Source organism: Monodon monoceros, unplaced genomic scaffold (assembly GCF_005190385.1).
Source record: "Monodon monoceros isolate NGI ecotype Baffin Bay Population unplaced genomic scaffold, NGI_Narwhal_1 Super_Scaffold_20, whole genome shotgun sequence".
Classification (NCBI taxonomy): Eukaryota; Metazoa; Chordata; class Mammalia; order Artiodactyla; family Monodontidae; genus Monodon; species Monodon monoceros.
The window spans coordinates 132,980,203-132,996,771 of NW_021703777.1; the positions used below are offsets into that span (position 1 = coordinate 132,980,203).

A 16,569-nucleotide genomic window follows, 5' to 3' on the forward strand; every position below is an offset into this window, starting at 1 on the left:
GGCGGCGGCGGGCGCGGGCGGCGGGCGGGGGAAGATGGCGGAGCTCGGTAAGAAGTACTGCGTGTACTGCCTGGCCGAGGTGAGCCCGCTGCGCTTCCGCTGCACCGAGTGCCAGGACATCGAGCTGTGCCCCGAGTGCTTCTCAGCCGGCGCCGAGATCGGCCACCACCGCCGCTACCACGGCTACCAGCTGGTGGACGGCGGGCGCTTCACGCTGTGGGGGCCCGAGGCCGAGGGCGGCTGGACCAGCCGCGAGGAGCAGCTTTTGCTGGATGCCATCGAGCAGTTCGGCTTCGGAAACTGGGTGAGCAGCGGGCCGGGAGGCCGGCGCACCTGCGGGTTCGGCGCGGCCGCGGAGGGCCGGGGGGACAGGGCCAGTTAACGCCCAGACCCGGCGCAGAGAGGTTAAGCCACCCGCCCAAGGTCACACAGCAGGAAGTAGCGGAGCGGGGATTTGGACCGTGGCTGTCTGACACCAGGGCCGTTTTCCCCGCCTTTGGGATTCCTTCCGTAGGTGTCTGCCGAGTGCACCCCTTGGGCGAGACACTGGACGGAGTGGGAGTCGGGGGACACAGGCAGGTCCGCAGACTTGACAGCAGTAGGCGCCCGAGGAAGGAGTTGGTTTTGCCTGGAGGACAGTGGTGGTGAAGGCCAGACGAGCTCCACACGGGCCCGCGGCCTCTCCCACCGCCTCGCAGGCGCTCACCTTGCCTTCATGGCCCCGCTCGCTTTGTGGCCTGTGTCCCCTGCCAGGCACTTGTTCATCCTGGCGTCTCTTCGACACCAGGACCTCGTGTGAGGAGGACTCAGTGGGTTCCGCCACAGGAACGTCCCGTCCTGGGTTTTGGTCTCTTCCTCTAGTCAGGAGGTTTCTACAGGGACACTTATCTGAGAGGAAAAGGCGAGAGCTGGACTGGATTCGTTTACATCGGGCTCCTTGAGAGAGAGAGACGTGGCGGCGCTTCTCTAGGTGGTCCCTGAGGAGCGCTCTTTTCACTCTGCAAGAGGAAGCTCTCATCCCTATTAGAAGGGGAAAGCCTGGCTGTACTCTGGGCCGCAACCGCCAAGGATGTGCGGCCACCTCCAGGCATTGTGAGAAGTAGGGAGGAGAGACCCGACCCCAGCTCCCCATCTTTCCAGACCCTTCCACTTGATGGTCCCCTAGCTTCCCCGAACCAGTATTTCATCTTGCTGCCACTTCTCCAGCAGTACAGCTGGCCCTCAGTATCCATGGGGGATGCGTTTCAGAACCCTCCCAGGCCACCAAAGTCCTCCAGTACTCAGTCCCTTGTATAAAATGGCGAAGCGGGGTTGAACCCACGGATACCAAGAGCCGACCGTACACCCCTCCTCCTGGGCTTACTGGAAGACATTCCACACTTCTCCCCACATTCCCAAACACACCCTGCCTTTATTTATGTCTGCTTTTCTTTCTGTAAAGTGAGCCAGTCTTCAGGGACCAGTACCCATTCCACAGCCCTGGAATCTTTACTCTTCTCCCCAACTCCTTAGAGACACTCCTGTACAAATTCTCACCTAGGCACCAGCGTCATGATTGCCACCCGCCAAAACCTTCCTTCTCACTTTGTCCTCAAGTGCCGTTTATTGATGTGTATGGAGCATCTGCTCTGTGCATGTTACAGAAAGGCTTCACGCGGGTCTTCAGGGGCTTACAGTGTTGTGAGCATCTGGTCCCGAGCCTGGAGTTGTGCCCTGAGCTCCAGCCTTCGATCGTGAACCCGTCCCAGACATCCTCGTGCTTGTCTCCCGGACACCTCGACGTTCCCTGACCCAGATCTTACACCTCGAGCAGTTGCTTGGGCTGCACATGAAGAGCCATCCTCAGGGCCTTCTGGGTCCAGTTCAGCAGCAGGCCTGTCTTCAGAATATTTCCAGAATCTAACCTCTTGTCACAGCCTTAGTCCGGGCTGATGTTTACCTCTCGCCCGAGCACTTCGGGAGCCTCCTTACTGGCCTCTCTGCTTCATGCTTGTGCCCTGTAGCCCATTCCAGGCAACAGGATCAGAGTGATCTTTGAGGACACGTCACGTCACACCAGCTTTCAGTGGCGTCCAGTTCTCTGCAGGTGAAACTTCAGGGCCTGCAGGCCTTATATTTCCTGCCTACTCCTGGGATCCCAGCTGCTATCCTCCTTGATCATTTTTTAGTTCTTCTGCTTACAGAGTTCTTCCCCCAGATCATGGCTCGTGACTAGTCTTTCTTCTTGTATATCAGTGCCTTAGAGAGGCTTCCCTTCCCCACTTCATTCTTGCAGCTCTTATCTCTACAGTAGCAGCTCAGAATAGCTAGCGTGGACCTAGAGCCTTGCTGGGCCCCAGGCACCGTGCTGAGCTCTCCTGCGTTGCTTGTGAGATCTTCCCGGCAGCCCAGTGCAGCAGGTTTTAAACTGAATAGTTTGACTTCAGAGGCTGTGCTCCTAGCTGCACTGTCTACACTGCCTGCCCTGCAGCACTGTGGAAAATGCTCGAAAAACGAGCCGGGGACTAAAACATTTGTAGTGTATCGGAGGAAGCTGGGAGGGCGTTCTGGAAAGCAGTACTTTTCAAACTTTAACTTGCACATGAATCACCTGGGGAGCTTGTTACAAATGCAGATTCCGGCTCCCGGCCGGCAGCAGGCTCGGCTGTTACGAGAGACAAAGCCGGGTGCTTCTCCCTGCCGAACCGGGGGTGGGTTTCTGGGGGAGGCTAGCCAGGCCTGGAGGTCCACAGGCCACGCCGAGGCGCCGGCTCCAGTGTCTGTAGCTGTGCTCTCTGGGGCTGCTTTACCCTGAGCTTCACTGTGCGTCGTCAGAAGCTCCTCTGCTGCTCTGAGATGTGTGTCGTTTCCAGGTGTGCGCTTGGTGTGCGCTCGTAAGCGGTGTGTCCCACGCTTGCCGTCGTTGGCGAGCGCCGGTTCTGGGTGGCGCTCCTCCCAGCGGCCCTGTGGGATGGCTCTTAGTTCACAGCTGAAGAGCAGCGACTCTGAGAACTTCATCGTGCAGGATGCCCCAGCCTTCCACGCGGTGGAGCCAGGGTTTAGACACAGGCCTGACCCCGGAGCCTGGACCTTAGCCTCCCCTGGGTAACGAGCGACGTGAGGAGCCAGGTCTGGACCCGGCTCGGCAGGAGGTGGGTGGGTGGGACGGGGCGGGGTGCAGGAACCGGCTTTCACGGGCTGAGTGCGAAGTGTGGAGAAAGGCAGTGGGGACGGTGGCGCAGAGGAAGGTGAGAGCCTTCGTTCCGATTTCTCCGATGGTTCGAGTGAGCGCGGGGTCGTGGGGACTTTGTGGGGACAGGCTGCCGTGAAGCCCCGGGCCATCTGCTCACGCCGTGTCCCAGGGCTGCGGGCCCAGCCGAGGGGTACTGGGAGTAAGGCCGGGAGGGTTTGGGGACGAGCCGCGGGGGCCGGGGGGGACACACAATTGTGACGGCGAGACCGGGGAAGGGCTGGCGGGTGGGCCCACAGGGTCTCATCACCGTGGGTATTGAGACCTCCTCCCCCAAGGGCAGCCGGTTGTGTTGTGGATGCTGTGCAGATTCAGAATGAGACACGGATCCTGCAGGAATGTAGATACAGATGTAAACACAAGGGTGAAATATTCTACGTTTGTTGATTGGTTGCTGGAGCATCGAACAGTTTGAGGGAGGCCCGGGCTCCTGCAGACGGTGGTCAGGAGGACTCTAGGGGGAGGTGGGGTTCAAGCTGGCCTTGAAGCTAGATTTCAAATTGAAAAAGGATGCGAAGTTCTCTGTGGACTCTGCGGGGGCTTGTGCTTGTGCACATACATTCGGCCTGATTATTGGAGGCAGGTGGAATGTCCTGAACAAGGAGTTTTACGCTTGTAGATGACAGTAGGCATCCGGCAGCCTGGGTGATGCCGGATATGTAGGTGATCGCTGTGCTCTGCAGTCGTTGGTTCATTTGTTCATCTGGCACTTACGCCCGTTTTTTTTTTGTTTTTTTGCGTTACGTTGGCCTCTCACTGCTGCGGCCTCTCCCGTTGCGGAGCACAGGCTCCGGACGCGCAGGCTCAGCGGCCATGGCTCACGGGCCCAGCCGCTCCGCGGCACGTGGGATCTTCCCGGACCGCGGCACGAAACCGCGTCCCCTGCATCGGCAGGCGGACTCTCAACCACTGCGCCACCAGGGAAGCCCTGGGGCCCGTTTTATGTCAGCCCCTATGCTAGGTGCACAGAGTAGCCCCTGGGTGAGGTCTGGAAATAGGTGTTTACAGACGTTCTCTGGGAGTCCTAATGCAGTGGGTCAGCAGAGCCTCGTTTGGGGACCATGAGAACTGTCACCTTCTCAACCAGGCGCAAGTCCCTTCTGTGTTGGTGGGAGCGGGCAAGTCCATCCCGTGAGCCTCCCGACGGCGGGGTTCTCAGTCGCCATTGCGGATGGGGAGGAGGCGGCGGGGGGAAGAGCCTGGATGGAGAAACCAGCCAGGATGGGCACGGTTGTGCAGAGCGGTGTGACTGAGAGCGCCTGGTCGGCTTGTTAAACGCGGGTCCTGCCCCCCTCCCCCTCCGGGTTCTGAAGTCACAGGTCTGAGTCTTGGTGTGAGAATCTGCATTTCTCACCACCTCACCGGTGAAGCTGCCGCTGGCCCAGGGGCCCTCCTTAAAGACCACTGATGTGGAGCACGGCCTGTGACTTCTAAAACTTCTGTTATTTAAAAAAAAGTATATATTTTTATTGTGGTGAAACATACATAATGTAAACTTTGCCATTTTAACCAGTTGTAAGTGTCCAGTTCGGCGGCATTAGTACATTCACGTTGGGCAGCCATCACCACCATCGTCCCCAGAACATCTTCACAGACAGAAACTCCGTCCCCCGTTTCCACCTCCCCCAGCCCCTCGTAGTTGCTATTCTATTTTGTGTCCCTATGGGTTTGCCTGTTCTGGGGACCTCACGTAAGTGGGTTCACGTAATAATGTTTGTGCTTTTGTGACTGGCTTGTTTCACTTAGGATAATGTTCCCCAGGTTCGTCAGGGTTGTAGCAGGTGTCAGGACTTCCTTCCTCCTTAAGGCTGAATAATACTCCATTGTGTGGATGGACCACCTTGTGCTTATCCAGTCTTCCATCGACGGGCACGTGGGTTGCTTCCACTTTTGGCTGTTGGGAATGATGCTGCAGTGAATGTAGGTGTGCAGATATCTGTTGGAGTCCTTATTATTTTGGGTAAATACCAGGAGATGGAATTGCTGGATCTGTGTGATTTTTTTGAGGACCTGCCATGCTCTGTTTTTGCAGTGGGGCACACAGCTTTATCAGGCTCTTTCACAGGTAGCCTGATTTGACCTGAGAGGCTTTAGTCCCCTTGAGGGCCGGTCCCCTGTGTGAGCTGGTGAATCCTGAGTGAGTTTAGGGAGGCAGACAGGGAACCTGGAACTGGGGGGAGGCTTACAGAACTTTCCAGCTAAAAAACCTAGCAGACAGGATTAGTGGCCCAGGGAAACAGGGCCCCTGGAATGGCTGATGACCTGGAAGCACAGACGAGAGACCCGTGTTAGTCACCGACCTCTGCGGTCGGAGGCGGCCCTGACCGGGACAGCAGCGCATCCCGGAGGAGGGGTCGGGCTGGAAGGCAGGGGAAGGTCTGGGGCCTACGATGCAGGATGGGCGGCCCAGGGCGTCCTTCTAGCCCCCAGAGGCAGACGGGCTGTTCCCTTCAGTGTGAAAGGTGACCGGCCGGGGCTGGAGGAGGCAATGGCCGCGTCCAGGGCCCCGTGTGAGCGCACAGGGGGCTGGCCCGGCCCAGGGTCCTCGCAGCCGGTCCGAGGAGAAGGGCGCACGTGCACACGGGGGCGCAGAGGCCCAGGCGGGGCTGCAGGTCCGGGTCCGAAGCCCAGGTTAGTCCACGGGGCAGGCGGACGAGAGTAAGCAGTGACTGAGGGAGGCCGGTGCCCAGGCTCCTGCTCGCGTCCCTGTCACAGGCTCCGGCCCTTTGTCCCCGTGGTGGGCGGCCCAGGCGCTCCTCTGGGCTCGAGGAGAGCCGTGGGGGGAGCCGGCCGCAGAGCGCCCTCTGGGCTCTGAGTCCGCCCTCCTGGGCCGGCGGCTCTGAGGCTCCCGCCTCGGCCCTGGACCCCGCTCTCCCCCGGCACCGCAGGCCACTCGCTCTCTGCTGCCCCGGGGCCCCTGCAGCGTCCTGGCTGCTCCCGGGGTCTCTGCCCCAGCCCCCGGGACTGCCGGGTTGCTTCTGTCCCCTTGAGGCTTCTTCCCTTAAAGAGAAAGGAAGCTGGAGCGGGGCCTCTCTGGGGAGATGCAGCGCACGTCCGCCCCGGGCCTGGCCCCTGAGCCTCCGGAGCGAAGGCAGACGCTGCCGCCGAGAAAGGATGTGCGCTCTCCAGGATGCTCTAGAGCAGAACCGCCAACCTGCACAGGAAGGATGCTCTGTGACGCTAAAGATAGTCGTTCTGTTAAAGGCACTGGTTTGTGCACAAAGATTGGACTGAATTCTCTGCCCGGGAAGAAGTAGGTCGTGCAGTGCCCTCACACATCCCGGAGGGGAGAGAGGGAGCCGCGGTCGCACTTCTGTGATGTGGTCCGTCTGGAAGGGAGAGCAGGAGCCCGGCGGCGGGGCCTTGCACTGCCTTTTGAACGTCTCAGAAAGCAGTTGACTGCACGGCCTGCTCTTGCTGTGCCCTGCGCCACCGGGTGGGCGAGTGCTGGCCGGTGCCCTGGGGGTAGCTTCATCTAGGGTTATTCTCCCAGTCCGTAAAAGTCATGGTACCTCGTGGGAACTGCTAGGAGGATGAAACGAGGTGACAGATGTAAAGGGTCGTACGCTATTCATGATGATTTTTGTTTTATCCTGACCAAACCCTTTAAGAGGAGGAATTACAGATCAAGAAGCAGAAGTTGAGAGGATAAGGACCCCACGCTAGTGAGTAATTGAGCCAGAATCGGACCCTAGTTCTGGGGATCGTCAAAGCCTCCCTGGAGGAGATGATCTGGGTCTTGAGAATAAACACAGGTTGTGGAAGTGACGCTGACAGCTTCGTAGTAGTAACAATAGCCAACATCCCTGGGGGCACACTGTGCCCGGCACTGGGCCAAGCACTGTGCTTGCATTACCTCATTAACTCCCTCTTCTGTGCTGTGAAGGAGGTGGTAGCATTACCTCTGTAATTCAGACAGGGAGACTGAGGCACAGAGAAGTGACTCGTCTGAGTTGCTGAGCAGTGAAGGGGTGGAGCCAGGAGTGGGTCGCGAGGCCCGGCCCCAGCCTGTGCACGTGGAGGATAGTCGGCACAGCAGCCCGGCGAGCAGACCTTCAGGTCGGGAGGGGCCAAGGCTGCCTCGGGCGAGAGCGGCCAGCACGGAGGGCAGAGACCCCGAGGCGGCGCCGCTGGCGGGAGCCGGCTGGCCCGCAGTGCTGGCGGCTCTCTGGACGGTTCTTTCTCCCTTTCCCTGCTCAGGTGCTGGAGGCTGGCATGCGTGCGCCTGGAAAGGCCGGAGGGCGTGCAGAGCAGCCAGAGAGCCCGGTGGAGCTGTTGCCCACTGGGGCCTCCTTCCTCTCCTGGAGAGGCCGCATCCTGGCCTGGGTCTAGTGACCTTGGAAAGTAGACTTCACGGGCCCAGTTCAGTGTCTGAGAGACACGTTTTCCTTTATTTTTCGGAGGACTTAAGGAAGCAGCATCCCTAACTCTCCTTACCTTTTTGCAAAGATGGGAGTCTCTTTCTTTCTAAGCGTTTAGCGTTAGACTTCGGGCTACTTGCGGTGTGTTACTGCGTGCTGCTGTGGGAGCGGAACCAACCGCAGGATACGGTTGTGTTCCTTGTTTAGCTCTAGTTGTACTTGAAGTGAACTTTCTCTTCAAATCTCTTTCCCCCAAACTCACTTTTGTTGCTTCTGCCTGCCCAGCTGTCTGTCTGTCCATCCATGCTTCTGTTCATCTGTCCCTCCATCCATCCATCCATCATCTGTCCATCTTATCTGTCCATCTGTCTATCCATCCATCCGGACTAAGCAACAACTTTGACCTTGAACGTGTGAGGGAAAGAACTTCCCTCCCATTCACTCCCCTGCTGTCACATGGGACGCTGTCACTTGGTGATGGGACGCTTCTCTCACTTGTGTGACCACTGACACGTGAAGATTGAAGGGGGTGACGAGCAGGGTGCTGGGCCTGTGGCAGGAGTGCTGTTGCTGTTTTTAACCATCATCTTTCTATGGTTTCGCTTCCCTGAACCTGTCTGCCTTCTGTGGACTCCTGTTAGAATCAGAGCTGGGTCGTCGCTGTCACTTAGACTGTTCCATTACGACCCTCCCTGTTTGAGGGTCCTTGGAAACGAGGATCTTGCGTGCTTTCCCGGGCCTTTCTCAGTGCTCGTTAAGCTCACGTGGTGGCCCCTGGGGGGGGGGGGCGATTCTCTTCAGCAGCAGCTGGCGGCCAGTGTCTCTCCTGGCAGTGGCTGGCGTGATTGCTGATGGGGGTTCCTGGGCTCCTGGTGACAGGGCGCTAGCCCCACAGTGCCCCACTGATCTGTGGCTTCATAAATAACCCCTCACCCGGGTCCATCTGGAGCCAGAGACCCCCTTTGTTACCTGAAGAGGAGCTGGATAACTGAGGTGTCAGCGCAGGACCCGCAGCTGTGTGGCCCTCTTGCCTGGCGAGGCCGGGAACTGCCTGGCCCCCACGCAGCGCGGGAGTGTCTGCAGATTTGCAGAGCGAGGCGTGGAGCCACGGAAGCGTTGGGGTGTCGCCCCCTGGAACACAAGAGCCGTGTCTTTTTTTGTTGTTGTTGTTGGTACGCCGGCTTCTCACCGCTGCGGCCCCTCCTGTTGCGGAGCACAGGCTCCGGACGCGCAGGCGCAGCGGCCACGGCTCACGGGCCCAGCCGCTCCGCGGCATGTGGGATCCTCCCGGACCGGGGCACGAACCCGTGTCTCCTGCATCGGCAGGCGGACTCTCAACCGCTGCGCCACCAGGGAATCCCAAGAGCCGTGTCTTTTAAGGGCTCTGTATGTTTTTCCTTTACACATTTTGGATGAAAATCTTAGACCTGTGTAAACAGAGAATTGAGGCAGAATTTAACTTTACTTAAAAAATACTTGTAGTTTTACTCAAAAGAAGTGAAAAACCAGCACACAGAATCCCTCGCGAAATGTGAGCATCTTGCATCTGCTCAGTGCAGGAAGCCAGCATTGGCCCAGAGCCATTAGCTCACGCACAGACAGGCCCGGGGTCCCACCAGCACCCCCGTTGAGGTAGCTGCCACGTCTCGTCCTCTCTGGGTCTGCACACTTCCTTCCGTGTCTCTGGGCCCGGGACGCCTGTGGGGAGTGCTGGCCCGGTGCTTGTGGGGCGTCTGTAGTTTGGGGTTGGCTGCCGGGCCCTGGCCTCACAGTGGTGAACAGAGCCGACCAGGGTCCCCTCTCCTGATGCTTCCCTCTGCTTGGGACTTTTCCTTAGTTTTGAAAATGGGCAGTACGTTCATAACTTGAAAACGCTAAGTCGTAAGAAGGTGTGCAGTGAAGTGGCCCACTGCCAACCCCACCCGATGCCCTGGGGGACGGGGCTGGAGTCGTGTGTCCTTAGAAGGTGTCTGACGCACCACAGGTGGAGAGCTTTGTCTCCCAGCTGTTTTGGCACGAGGGCACGAGGGCAGCAGCGTGAACACACCCTTCTGCTGCGTGTGTTTTCAGCTGCCCCATGTGGGAGCGAACGCGGGTGAGGCCCCGGGAGCCCTCGCCGGGAGGACGCGCCGTGCATCCCTGGCCTGCGGCCCCCAGGCTTCCTTGCTGCCTCCACAGCCTCTGCTCTCTGTTCCCAGAGTGTCGGGATTGATGGAGAGAACCTCAGGTCAATAAAAATACCTTGGTTTGGTCAGATGCAGCTTTACTGCCGAGAATCCTTCTGCTCTCCCAGGGTTTCACTTTTACCCTCAGTGTGGCGCTCTGAGCATCTGATGCTTTCTGGGAGGCAGGTCGCTGGGGTTCAGGGTGGACAGCGGACTTGCTGGAGGGCAGAGCGCTCACAGCGGGTCTGCACCGCACCAGGGACGGGGCCCAGATCTGGGGCCCAAGTTCCTACGCACGCAGCCTGGGTGGAAGCTGCGGTGAGGGGGAGAGGCTGAGGGCATGGCTCCCCGAGCTGGCAGCTCAGACCAGGCGCAGGCGGGCAGTCCCGCTCCCGACACGCTCACCAGGGTGACATGCTCCCGAAGGGGCGTGGGTCAGGGACAATGTCTTCCCAGCGTGTCCCAGGGGCTCCTGGGCCCCAGAGTGGGGTGGAGGAAGACTGTTACCGTCCACGAGAGCCTCACCGGCCGCTGAGGGGGGCTCTTGCTCCTTTACTGTGGGACTCAAGGCTCCGAGGAGGGCGGGGCCAGCCTGCGTCAGTGACAGTAGCTGTTGGGAATGGTTGCGACTTGCTTTTGTTTTGTTGTTGTTTTTTTTTTTTTTAGTTTTTTTTTTGCGGTACGCGGGCCTCTCACTGTTCTGGCCTCTCGTGTTGCGGAGCACGGGCTCCGGACACACAGGCTCAGCGGCCATGGCTCACGGGCCCAGCCGCTCCGCGGCATGTGGGATCCTCCCGGACCGGGGCACGAACCCATGTTCCCTGCATCGGCAGGCAGACTCTGAACCACTGCGCCACCATGTTTTTTGGACGAAATGCTTCCTGGGGAAGGATAATGACAGAGTTGATGCTAAGAGTGAGTGATTTTTTTTTTTTTTGGAGTGTTTTTTTTTATAAATTTATTTTATTTATTTTTGGCTGTGTTGGGTCTTCGTTGCTGCGCACGGGCTTTCTCTAGTTGCGGCAAGCGGGGGCTACTCTTTGTTGCCGTGTGCGGGCTTCTCATTGCAGTGGCTTCTCTTGTTGCGGAGCATGGGCTCTAGAGTGCAGGCTCTGTAGCTGTGGCTCGTGGGCTCAGTAGTTGTGGCGCACGGGCTTAGTTGCTCCGCGGCATGTGGGATCTTCCCGGACCAGGGCTCGAACCCGTGTCCGCTGCATTGGCAGGCGGATTCCCAACCACTGCTCCACCAGGGAAGAAGCCTGCTAAGAGTGATTTTTAAAGAAGAAAGCGTGTAGTTTCTCCATGAGACAGAGTCTAGCTTTAGCTCTGGTCCTCCCTTTTCCCTGCATGGTGCTCAGAAAAAGGCCTTGCAGTTAGGTCCTGGTCCTGCCTTCTTTGTTCCGGTGCCTTTCAGCCCCGCCCTCTGCACGGCACCTCCGGGAGGGCCGCTGGGTCTGGTCACTGTACCAGGGATCCTTCCTAATGCTTCTCTCCCCTTCCCTCCCCTCCGTGCCCAGTTTGTCAGCAGCGTCAGCCCGAGGGGGCCGGCTGTTTTCTTGGGTTCCAGTTTGGCCTTTCAGGGTGCAGGGAGCATCCCGATCTCGGGGGGCGGGGGGCGCGAGTTTCTGGGGCGGAAGGCAGCCTGTGCGACGCCCCGGCGGCTGCCAGAGCCGGGAGGGCAGAGCGCGGGGTGAGCGAGGCCGGCGGGGTGCTGAGTGGCTGCCAGTGAATGAGTGCGCATTCTGGGCAGTTACTTTCTGAAGTGGCTTTAGCGGTTGACTTTGAGGAAGAGGCCTCTTGGCAGAAGGAAAAGATTGAGGGAGTTGTACGATTTCCTCCCATTAATAACCCTGTGTTCGCGGGCAGTTACCTTCTGTAGGAATGAACGCCTGCTTGCAGCCTGGGCGTTTCCAGCTGCCAGACCACGGGGGCTGTCAGAAGTGATGGCTCGCCTTCCCCTTTGAAAGGCTCTTTCCCACTCAACCCGACCGCCCCCTAGGAAAGGGACAGGCGGACCCTCGGGGCCGGGGTGTCAAAGACGGGGCCTCGGCCCTTTCTATTGGGAGGCGGGCAGCGCGCTGGAGACCCGGGTGCGTCTGTTGTCCAATGTGGGAATGGAGAGGTGGGCTGGGATGAGGCGGGTGCCCCAGGGCTCTGGCTGTGCGCCCGCGTCCTGTGAGCCCCTCAGCCAGACAGCCGCCCCGAGTGCGGGGCGTGTGGCGGGCAGATCGGCCCGTGCCAGGGGCCTCTGCTTGCCCTCTTAGGGAGCCCGGAGGAGAGTCGGGGTCTCAGACATGGGTTCCAGCCCCACTCTGCCGCCAGCTTGCACCGTGACCCCGTGCACGTTGGTGCCTCTTTGGGTCCTCACTTTCTCGCGGGCGGAATCCTCGAAGTTCCCTCTAGCGCTGACTTCCACGCGATCAGCCCAGCCCAAGAGAACGTGCAGGAGTGTCTCCGGGGGCGGGGGGGCGGACCATAGGAAGTAGTTCAGGTGAACCTTTGTGAAAGCGTTAAGGGAATCGCGCGAACCCTGAGTCTGACACTCTGACTTTGGAAATGACCTCTGACCTTTGCCCTTGTAGGAGGATATGGCTGCTCACGTTGGCGCTTCCCGGACTCCCCAGGAAGTGATGGAGCATTATGTAAGCATGTACATCCACGGAAACCTGGGGAAAGCCTGCATCCCCGACACCATCCCCAATCGGGTGACAGACCACACCTGCCCCAGTGGAGGCCCCCTGTCTCCCAGCCTCACCACTCCCTTGCCTCCCCTAGACATCTCGGTGGCCGAGCAGCAGCAGCTGGGCTACATGCCACTGCGGGATGACTACGAGATCGAGTACGACCAGGACGCCGAGACGCTCATCAGCGGGCTCTCGGTCAACTATGACGACGACGACGTGGAGATCGAGCTGAAGCGCGCGCACGTGGACATGTACGTGCGGAAGCTCAAGGAGCGGCAGCGGCGCAAGAACATCGCGCGCGACTACAACCTGGTGCCTGCCTTCCTGGGCAAGGACAAGAAGGAGAAGGAGAAGACGGCCAAGCGCAAGGTCACCAAGGAGGAGAAGGAGCTGCGGCTGAAGCTGCGGCCGCTCTACCAGTTCATGTCCTGCAAGGAGTTCGACGACCTCTTTGAAAACATGCACAAGGAGAAGATGCTGCGCGCCAAGATCCGGGAGCTGCAGCGGTACCGGCGCAACGGCATCACCAAGATGGAGGAATCGGCCGAGTACGAGGCGGCCCGGCACAAGCGGGAGAAGCGGAAGGAGAACAAGAACACGGCCGGCTCCAAGCGGGGGAAGGAGGACGGCAAGGACAGCGAATTCGCCGCCATCGAGAACCTGCCCGGCTTCGAGCTGCTGTCGGACCGCGAGAAGGTGCTCTGTAGCTCCGTGAACCTGAGCCCCGCTCGCTACGTGACCGTCAAGACCATCATCATCAAGGACCACCTCCAGAAGCGGCAGGGCATCCCCTCCAAAAGCCGCCTGCCCAGCTACCTGGACAAGGTCCTGAAGAAAAGGATTTTAAACTTCCTCACGGAGAGTGGTTGGATTTCCAGGGATGCTTCCTGAAGGCGAGTCCCTGTGAGACCTGGAGTGATGCTGAAAAGCTTGTGAGCCAAAATGACCCGGGGGGGGGGGGGTAGGGGAGGGACGAGGAAACGCTTTTTTTCCCGTTGCTCTTTTTTAAACAAATTGAGTTCTCTTTTGGGGGATATAAATTCTTTTTATGGTCCTCTTTAGAAGCAATAGTAACAGTTATATCAGATCATGAGGGAGACAAGTATCTATTTTACCTTAGTCCTGAAAGTAATACTTTAAGATGACGATTTGCCTTTAAGTGTTCAGTTTGGAGAATTACGAGATTGGGTAATTTCCCTTTGTGAGTTTCTTCCCTTTGGTACGTGACTGTTGTGCTGTGGGCAGAGGGACGCCTTGCCCTGCCGGGCTGCCAGCTCCGCCCTGTGACCTGACACCACGGCACAGCCCGGCACGTCGCACTTTAGATGGGGGCCGGGCAGGGCAGGTGGAAGAGAGGCCGGGGGAGGACAGGACAGGGCGTCCGTAGGGACTGGAGAGGAGGAATGTGGTGTGGAACAAGTTGGCCAAATGGAGCGTCCGTAGCTCCCGAATCCGACCGCCCCGGCTTGTTCCCGGGGGTGAGGGGGTCACCGTGGGAGGAGCAGCGGCCCTTGGCAGGCTCCCTTGGGTCTCGGGGGGCACCAGGCCCAGCACGGACTGCCAGAATGCTGGGGCTGCGTTTTGCTGCTCTGAGAACTTGCATGCGTTTTACTTGGAAGAACTCGTTTTAGAAGGTTCACGGTTGGGAGTTCTCTGGGTTCTGGCGTTAGCTCCCCCCAGGGTTTTCACCCTGGTTGCAGGTACCTCTTTCGCTGCGACTCTGGCCCTGCATCTTACTTGGGGTGGTGTCAGGCGCTCAGCTTGGCGAGGGCGAGGCCTGGGCACCGCTTCTCTGGGTCACCGTCTTGAACCACACTCAGAGGTGGCTTCTGCCCGGCCCTGTTTAGAGATGCTCCCAGGGGCGCTCTTTCGTGGACCTGGACGGTACTTTCCTTCCGGAACCTGAGGAGTCCCTCGTCTTCCCGCTGCTCAGGGCTCCTGTGTCCAAGGCCCTGCTTTAGAGTTGGTGGAGTGGCCAGAGCCCAGCGGTCAGTTCCTCCTGGGGCGCGTCCTGCCTCTCCTCCCTCATAGCTACCAAGACTGTTTACCTCCCAGAGTGTTTGGGCTTGAAGTTACATTAAAGTGAAGTCATTTGAAAGAAAAAGGAAGAAAACCTCATCATTTCCAAGAACGACTTAATTACGGTGCCTTTTCCTTTCTTTTTACGTTCTTCTGTCCTCTAGGGGTGAAATTTTCAGCATTAAGTAAGCCCTTCAGATACACTGTATATGGCTTTAGTTGTAAACTGCACGGCACGCTGGCAGAGAAGCGCTCCCTGTGGCCTAGCGAGGAGTCCAGGGAGTCTCTGTGAGCACGTGGTGGCGGGCGTGCTGTTGCTCCCGGTGCCCCGCAGGACGACGGCTGGCGGAGAGCGGGTCCTGTCCACTGCTGAGCAGAGACGGAGGCAGTGCTACGTTCCCGCAGGTGTTCCAGCCAGTGGTTCTCACCTGGGGTTCCTGAACTGGCAGCATCAGCACTCCCTGGGAACCTGCTAGAAATTCAGGTACTCAGGCCCCGCCCCAGTCCTCAGAAACTCTAGGGGTGGGGCCCGTGGAGCTGTGTTCTTACTGGCCTTCCAGGTGACCGGGATGCAGGCTGAAGTTTGAGAACTACTGGCTTTAGCTACTCTGATGTCATTGATTTTCTACATCAGATTCCTAGTTTGATGAGGTTTTAACTTTAGTCTTATTTTTATATAAAATGATTGCCAGACTTTCATTAAGCTTGAGAAGCAAAAGCTCCCTGTAAATGTGCGTGGCCCTGGCTGAGAGCTGTCAAGTGAAAAACTTTTGTGTTTAAGCAGGTTTTCAGTATGTGTATCTCTTTGATGGTATGAAGAATTTATTTAGGCTTGACTGTTTTGAAACAAACACCATAATGAATGTATAATTTATGTTAGAGTATTAACGCTTCGTTACAAGGGAAATGTAATTTTATGATTGGTTGCCTCTTATCCCATCAACTCCAGCTATTACTGTCACATTAGTCCTTACCCTGCTGTTAGCTCGGAGCCTTTAAATTTCTATATTTAATTCTCATGATAAATTAGTCACCATAATCCCATGGAGTTAATTAGGTCTTTTCAGAATTTAAACTCTTTGAGTCACAAAAGATAATCAGCTATTCAGAATAATGCTCTGGGTGGCCAACATTCCGAGAATGTATTAAAACCGAAACTCTGCCTACTGTTCTTATTTCCCTTTTACATATTAAACAGGTTGAGAACCAAATAGTGTCACTGCTTGCTTTTTACCGCCTGCCCCTGGAGCCTTAGCTTTTCAGTCTCGTAGATGGTATGAGCCAGCCTTCAAAATCAAGATGGGGGACAGCCCGTGACATCTTAGTGCGGCACTTCCGTGTCACACCAGTCTTTCCTCCAGACTGTGGGGAGTTAAAGTAGATTTCACTTAAGCAGAAACGCCTTCACGCCACTCTCCTTCCCTGAAAGAAGCGGAACAGCCAGAGTTCTCGTGGAGCCAGGCCGGGAGAACCGATGGTGAATAGACAGCGCTGCCTGTGTCACCTACACGTGCTACGAATCCAGGCCACGACTGCGCAAACCCAGGAACTCGACGAGAGTGCAGCCCACAGGTCTTTAATTGCCAGTGTCAGTGTGTACAAAATTAAATGTTTTCCTGTTAGCGGTGACTGTGGATGAGTGAAACAGTAAACAAATAGCTGATCACCTTTAAGCGAGACCATCTCTAGGTTTAGCACCTTTCTGCAGGCGCAGCTCTAGGTGAAAAGGGATGGGATGGGACTGCACACGTTCCAAGAAATTAGTTTGAAAATTACTTTTCTTATTCACCCTCATTTTACAGATGAGTCCAGGGAGGCGAAAGGCTGTGCTCACAGCCACAGTGTAAAGAGCAGGCATAACTCTCGGCTGTTTCTCAATATGCTGTACTGTTGCCTTTAGTTCTGGGCTATGCTCTTGACCAAGTTATTTAAAGCAGCTTAAAAGAAAAGGGGGACTGGCTTCCCTGGTGGCACAGTGGTTAAGAATCCGCCTGCCAATGTAGGGGACCAGGAAGATCCCACGTGCTGTGTGCCAACTAAACCCGTGCGCCACAACTACTGAGCCCATGCGCCACAACTACTGAAGCCGGCGCGCCTAGAGCCTGAGCTCC

At 57.6% G+C, this 16,569-nt stretch overlaps 1 protein-coding gene across 1 annotated transcript; it reads left to right on the forward strand.

Annotated features, from left to right (window-relative positions):
• The first annotated feature begins 6 nt into the window (after window positions 1-6).
• Window positions 7-14,917, forward strand: TADA2B (transcriptional adaptor 2B). Its single transcript, XM_029235510.1, has 2 exons — window positions 7-304; window positions 12,338-14,917. The coding sequence occupies exons 1-2, from the start codon at window positions 35-37 to the stop codon at window positions 13,328-13,330; spliced, it is 1,263 nt and encodes a 420-aa protein (XP_029091343.1). The 5' UTR covers window positions 7-34; the 3' UTR covers window positions 13,331-14,917.
• The last annotated feature ends 1,652 nt before the right edge of the window (window positions 14,918-16,569 follow it).